General features: G+C 43.2%; 1 protein-coding gene across 4 annotated transcripts in view; it reads right to left on the reverse strand.

Moving 5' to 3' along the window:
- Positions 1–6,957, reverse strand: part of CHD6 (chromodomain helicase DNA binding protein 6) — a 151,056-nt gene that overhangs the window by 126,627 nt on the left and 17,472 nt on the right. For all 4 annotated transcript variants that reach the window (XM_029915998.1, XM_029915996.1, XM_029915997.1 and 1 more), the window contains exon 3: positions 310–830. In XM_029915998.1, coding sequence (XP_029771858.1) covers positions 310–830 — 521 coding nt within the window. The remainder of the gene's footprint in view (positions 1–309; positions 831–6,957) is intronic.

Genomic DNA, 6,957 nt, shown 5'->3' on the forward strand with positions numbered 1-6,957 from the left:
AGGTCCCCTCTGCTGCTCTGCACTGCTGTTGTCCCCCAAACCGCTGCCTCCCCCGCATCGTACCTCTGACGAGAGGTCCCTTCCCTTACACCCTGTGCCTGTGAAGTCATGTTAATTCTTCTTAATCCAAAAGGTATAGCAAGAAACTGCAGGGCCAGGATTAAGGTTATCTTTCTCTCTTAGGAGGGAAGAGTGGTTCACTTTGGATGAAAGTGGAAAAGTTACATCTGGGGGCTGGGGTAAGGCCAAAGGCAGACCATTCTGCGCAGCCAGAGCCCGAGCTCAGAGTGGGGAGGACGGGACTCGCACCTGGCCTTCTTGGACTTCGTCCTGGCTGCAGAGTCAGCAGCGCTCCTCTTCTCTTTGGCCTCCTTGGTACCCGAGGCCTCCCGGGGCTTCCGTGCTTTCTTGGCTCCATCCTTCTGCTTGGGCTCCTTGGGCTCCTTGGCCCTCTTGGGCTCCTTGGCCTTCCGGGGTTCCTTTGGCTCTCTAGGCTCTCGCTTCCTCTTTGGCTTGGGCTCCCTGTCCTTGCTTCCCTTTGCTGCCCCCTCTTGCTCTCCCGCATCCTTTTTCTTCCTTTTCTTCTTTACTCCGGTGCCTCCTCCTCCACTGTCCTCCATCCCATTATGGGACGTCATTTTCCTAGGAAAAAGGGTCTCAGCTTCCTCTTCAGCAGCATACAGGTCCTTCTGAGGCAGACAGTGACTGGCGACATCTTCGATCTTCTCTTCCTGATCAGTGCTGCGGTCAAACGGGGAGGGGCATTTGTAGTCAAAATTGACAGAGGCATCAGACATTGGAGAGTGATTCAGAACTTTTAAACTTGACAACTGTAGAAAAGAGAGAAACGAGCTTATTACTTTTCCATTGCATGCTTCATACGAAAGAGCATTACGAAGTTTGAATGCATGGATCTGGTCAACAGTTACTGAATTCCTACCGTGTGTTAGCTCCTCATGTGCTAGGTCTTGGGGAGATAGTGGCAACCAGGACATACTCTGTGTTTGCCTTTGCCCTTGGGGAGCCACACCAAGCCACTGGTAGCATATAAAAAATGTTGTATGTGAAAAAACAACTCTGAAAGATTTCCATGTTATGGGCCAAAATCTGAGCTCTGGTCTATATGGGCAACAACAGTGGTGTTCCCACAAAATACCTTTAGATCCCAGGCACACAGTTTCAGCCCAGAATAGCATTTCTCATGCCAGCACTCAGCAGCTCTGTTTAAATATGTGCATACATAAAGGTGGCATTGCTGGATGACAAGGACGCAGGGACAAACTAGGTGTGCTGCTTTATTTCCCCAAATCTTGGCTCTCACATATCTTCGGGTACCATCAGCATTTAGCTGGTTTGACTTTCACCAAGAAAATCTAGATCATTCAAAAGTACATCTTTTAGGGGTGCCTGGATGGCTCAGTCAGTTAAGCGTCCGACTTTGACTCAAATCATGATCTTGTGGTTCGTGGGTTCAAGTCCCGCTTCAGCCTCTGTGCTGACAGCTCAGAGCCTAGAGCCTGGAGCCTGCTTAAGATTCTGTGTCTCCTTCTTACTCTGCCCCTCTCCTGCTTGCTCTCTCTCTCTCTCTCTCTCTCAAAAATTAATTCAAAAACATCTTCAAAAATTTTTAAAAATTCTAAAACTACATCTTTTATTTTGAACTAAAGGTGTCGTTCCTCTGCAAGATGATCTAAGCCCCCAGACTCCATACCAAATAACCTTTGGCCACTTACAAAAAAACAACTGCCCCTACAGGAGAAAGCTGTATTGCGAGAGATGCCATTAAGAAAGAATATGTCACAGGTGCTCAAGGCATCTTCCTAAAAAGGAAGTTCTGAAACTGTTTTGAGCACCATTAAATAAAGGTGCAGCTTCTCAAGGTGACCACTTTCAGGAAACGTCCCTTTGGAAGCAGAAGTCAGATCTCATACTTTCAGGTCTGGAATCAGAATACATCTGTCATTTCATAACTAAGCAAGGCTGGCAACAATCTGGTCCTGGGGGTGCTGGTTTCAGGAACAGCACACTCTCCTGGGTCAAGAACAAAGAAATAACTTAGGGAGAGCCTGGGAGGGACAAGCAGGCTTTCCAGGAAGCCGGCTACAATCATTTTTGCATGATGGCTTAGGAACAGCACCATCTGTGAGTAGTCTGCTCCCCTAATAGGAGGCCTGGTGTCTGCTGAAGGGCACAGACACTTGCCTAGGTGGCGTGGCTTCCTTCCAGTGCTCCGGTTACCCGATCTGCGCTCAGACCCCCTGGCCCACCCTGGGAGGGCAAAATTCAGCTGCATATTCCTCCTTCTGTGTCTTCCAGGTCCCTTCCCTAGTCCAATACTCCCAAACATAACACTGAGAATCCCAGGAGAAAAAGATGAAAGAAAAGATTTTTTCTGTATCTTAATCATAAATAAAGTCCACCCTCATAAACAAGCCTAAATCCAGAAAGAACTGGTCATTCTGGCAGCACTCACTACCAAAGAAAGAGAAAAGAGAAGGAAAGAAAAGGGGAGGAAAGGGAAGGATAGGAAAGAAAAAAGGGGTGGGAAGGGAAGGGGACAAGGGAAAAGAAAAGAAAAGAAAAATGAAAAGAAGAGAAGAGAAAAGAAAAGAAAATTCAGTCTGACTACCTCACTGCTGATTCAGTGCTTAGGATGGCTTGGGAAGGAGAAGCTAAGCAAATTTAAAAGGAATTTAAAACCAAATACAAGAAAGTTCTCAAGATGGTGATTTTTTTTTTACATGTAATGGTTACAGTTTTTAGTACACTAAAAAGAAAAAAAGAAGAGAAAAAGAAAAAACAAGGCAACCAGAACCCCAAAGGTGCGGGGAGAAGCACTCCGGTGTTCAGTTCCGGTCCTGAGAGTGCACCGCCAACCCTGGGAGGTTCCTGAATTCCGTGCCAGGGACCCTTGACCCTCAGGAAACAAGTTTTTGCTTAGCATGCAAGGGTGGACACACTAAAAAAATAAAGCAAGAGATACAGGTCAGTTTATGAAAGAGGTTTTCAAAGACAACACATTAAAGCCCTAATTCCACCAAGGCAGCTCTCTGTAGATCAAAGTGGGTCCCTCTTTTCAACTCACACCTCATTTCGAGGTCTATCTTTTGAAGGCTAGGGTCCTCCAAAGCTGAGGCGGATGGAGGTATGTGGTAGAAGCTGGATATTCAACCATTAGTCAAGAACAATAGCAAGAACTAACATTTATGGGACACATATCACATGGATATACTTGGAATTAGGCAAAGCTTGTTCCGTGAGATCTCCAATCTTTACAACAATCCTAAAAGGTACGTGTAAAGACACCTATTCTGGATAGGAAGAAAACAGATTACTGATGTTTTAGGCAATGTACTCACAGACATACCCCTAGTAAGTGGAGGAACTTGGATCTGGAACTTCTGCCCAGAAGCTAACACTCGTTTCACTGAGCATCATATGACCCCCATCCCAGGAAACCACCAATGACTGCTAGGCCACCAGCCAGTATGATTAGACTTGGTGGGAAAAGTTCCATGTGAAGACCTATACAAACACTTGGGGAAAAGTTCCGGTAGTTCTTTAGAAACATAAACGGGTAACTCCCTGTCATCTCAGCGATTCCACTCTGAGGAACCACAAATAGTCATCTACTCTACCCCTCACTTTATACATAAGACAATCAGATCAGAGAGATGAAGCATCTTGTCAAAAGGTTATATTCCCAGGGAGTGGCAGAGCCAGGACATCCTACAGGAAGTAGAAATGCAGCACAATTAGGCAATGTTTTCAAAAAGTTAGAAGTACCCCAAAAGGCAGATATCAGTAATAAAAAATACAAAATTATAATCCCTAAAGTCAATAATATACCAGGAGTATTTTTATTTTATTGCTGGAAGCTTGGAAAGAATATCTGTTGAGGATTTAAAAATATGACAAAAAATATTTCTCTCAAGGTCAGTGGAGAAAAGACAGAGAGGCTAAATAAATTGTTTCAGTTTCTACCAAGAAGGACATTAAATCGCCACTTTGAAAACGGCCCTAAAGGGAACAGATTGGAGATGATGGACCACGATACCACCACCAATTTACATTATATTGACAATTTACTAAATAGAGATCAGCACCTAGAACACAGGATAAAATGGAGAGGCTAACTGATAAAAAAAAAAAAAGATCCAACAACACTAGCCCATAAACCACACCGTTAGCAATAAAACCCATTTCTCTAATTCAAAATTAGCAACCAAGGATATTCCTGGAAAAGACACTTAAAGATGTGAATCCAGATAAACTGGATTTGGGTCAGCTGTAAAGGATTTAAGAACCACTGGAGAGATTATGGCCTAGGTCAATGGTTCCCAAACAGAGATTTAAGGCCAAACCTGGGTTATTCCTCCAAGAATCACTCAAGTGCTTGAAAGTCAAAAGAGACTCTAAGAAAATCATCCATGGTACAACATGGATGAACTTTGGGAACATTATGCTAAGTGAAAGAAGCCAGGTACAAAAGACTACATATTGTATAATTCCATTTATGTGAAATGCCCAGAACAGGCATACCCTCAGAGACAAGAAGTAAATGAGTGGCTGCCAGGGCCTGAGGGGAGAGGAAATGGGGAGTGTCTGCTAAATACACATATCGTTTCTTTTGGGGGTGATGAAAACGTTCTGGCATCAAATACTGGTGATCTTTATTGTAAGAGTTGCCATGGGAAAGCAACTGAGCGGCCACTTTGATGTGGAGAGCTGCGAACACTGACAACCCCCACCTGCAAACCTGGGATGACCCGAGCCATTTGAAAAGCACCAGCAGCCATTTTATTGCAGGCCAGATAACAGATCCAGGCGCCACCAGGACCGACGACCCCCACTCTCAATCTGGACTGTCTCAAACTGGAAAGCCTCACCATGGAATTCCAGCATCCCCCTCCCCACCGAAGCGAACAGCCAATCGAATCCTGCCACCGTCCAAAGAAGACCCTACGTGGCTATCTGCCCACCTGAGCTCAAACCGGGAACTCCTGCACCCATAAAAGACCTTGCTCTCCCACATCAGGCGCGACTTCCCTGACTCCCTGCTCCAGAGTCACGGAACCTCGCCCGGGAATTGCAGATCCCAATAAAGGCCTTCTTGGCTCCATAACGTGGTCTCTTTGTCCTCCCATCTCTGCCTCCATCTATTAAACCTTACATTTATATGATCTTGTGACTACACTAAAAACCAGTGAGTGGCACAATTTAAAAGTATAGAAGAATTTACAGTATGTGTATTAGATCTCAGTTTCTAAAAATCCAACATAAAAATATATCGAAAATGGTCCTCTTGTGTTGCTGACAGCTGCATCAACTATTAAAAAGCTGTTTTGCAGGGGAGTGTGGCAACGATATTAAAATTTTAATTACAGACATGTTTTTAAACTGAGCAATTTCTCTTTTATAGCATAAATTAAGGAAATATTTAGGTACCCCAAAGACTTAGAATATCTGATGCAGAATTTTTAATAAAGGAAAAAAAACTCTACATAACCTACTGGTCAATCTTTAGTAAAATGTTTAAATTACTAGCACATCTGTTACATGGAACAGTATTAGGCAGTCATTGTGACATTATTGTATTATATATTATTAATTACAAACTTTTAGTTGACATAAAAAAAAGTCCACATCATGTTGGAAAGTGGGCGAAAAAAATCTATGATCTAATCTCATTTTTTTTTTTTTAATTTTTAGGATTACTTTTGAGAGAGAGCACAAGTGGGGAGGGACACAGAGAAGGGGTCAGAGAATTTTTTTCTTTTTTCTTTTTTTAAATAGTTTATTGTCATATTGGTTTCCATACAACACCCAGTGCTCTTCCCCACAAGTGCCTTCCTCCATCACCACCACCTCTTTTTCCCCCTCCCCCTTCCCCTTCAACCCTCAGTTCATTTTTAGCATTCAATAGTCTCTCAAGTTTTGAGTCCGTCTCTCGGGGTCAGAGAATTTGAAGCAGGCTTTTTGCTGATAGTGCAAAGCCCTATGTGGGGCTCAAACCCATGAACCATTAGATCATGACTTGGGCCAAAATTGGACTCTCAACCCACTGAGCCCCCCAGGAGTCCCCCTCTTTTGTTCTTTAAGAATGCTATTTATCAACACTAGTTTTTTAAAAATGAATTTAGGACATGTATCAGATACTAACCATTGTTATATCTCGATGGGTGATAAGACTGTGGGTAAACTTATTTGTTTCTATCTCCCGTAACTAGAATGTAAGCTTCATGAGGCAGTGGCTGCGGTATTCCCCACTATCTTTGTAATTATTGAATGAAATGAGTATTTTCAATCTTAATAACAGAAAAAAGCCTACAAAATTGTGCATGTAAACAAAAATGAGAAGAAATTCCTGTGTATGGAAGAAAGAATGGAAGAAAACTGATGGAAGGTGAATAGTATTCTTTTGAGGCTGTGGAAATTTGGTTAATTTTTCTGAACAGTAACAGATATGACTTTCACAATATTTGTAATGAAAATATATTTTAAAAGTTTTGTTTATATTTGGAGGGAGAGAGAAAGGGGAGAGACGGCATGAATGGGGAAGGAGTAGAGACAGAGGGAGACACAGAACCCAAAGTAGGCTTCAGGCTATGAGCTCGATGCAGGATTCAAACTCAGAAACCAAAAGATCATGACTTGCGCCGAAGTAGGACACTCAACCGACTGAGCCACCCAGGTGCCCCAAAATATTTTCAAACGTATATAATAGAAAAATTTTAGATACTTTAATAATGAACAGGAAAGGCTGTTTTGCCAGACAATTCATGCTCCTCCAAATGATCATGATTCAGGAATCAAAGGCAGAATATGAGAGGCACCAGCACCATGATCACATTTGACCGAGTGCTGGACAAAGTTAGTGCTCTTTGCACTCAGGCTCCCCCCACGCACCCTCCATCCCATCCCAAAGTGCTTCCATGCACCTTGAACCTGATGGTG

Source organism: Suricata suricatta, chromosome 12, assembly GCF_006229205.1.
Source record: "Suricata suricatta isolate VVHF042 chromosome 12, meerkat_22Aug2017_6uvM2_HiC, whole genome shotgun sequence".
In the NCBI taxonomy this organism is placed as follows: Eukaryota; Metazoa; Chordata; class Mammalia; order Carnivora; family Herpestidae; genus Suricata; species Suricata suricatta.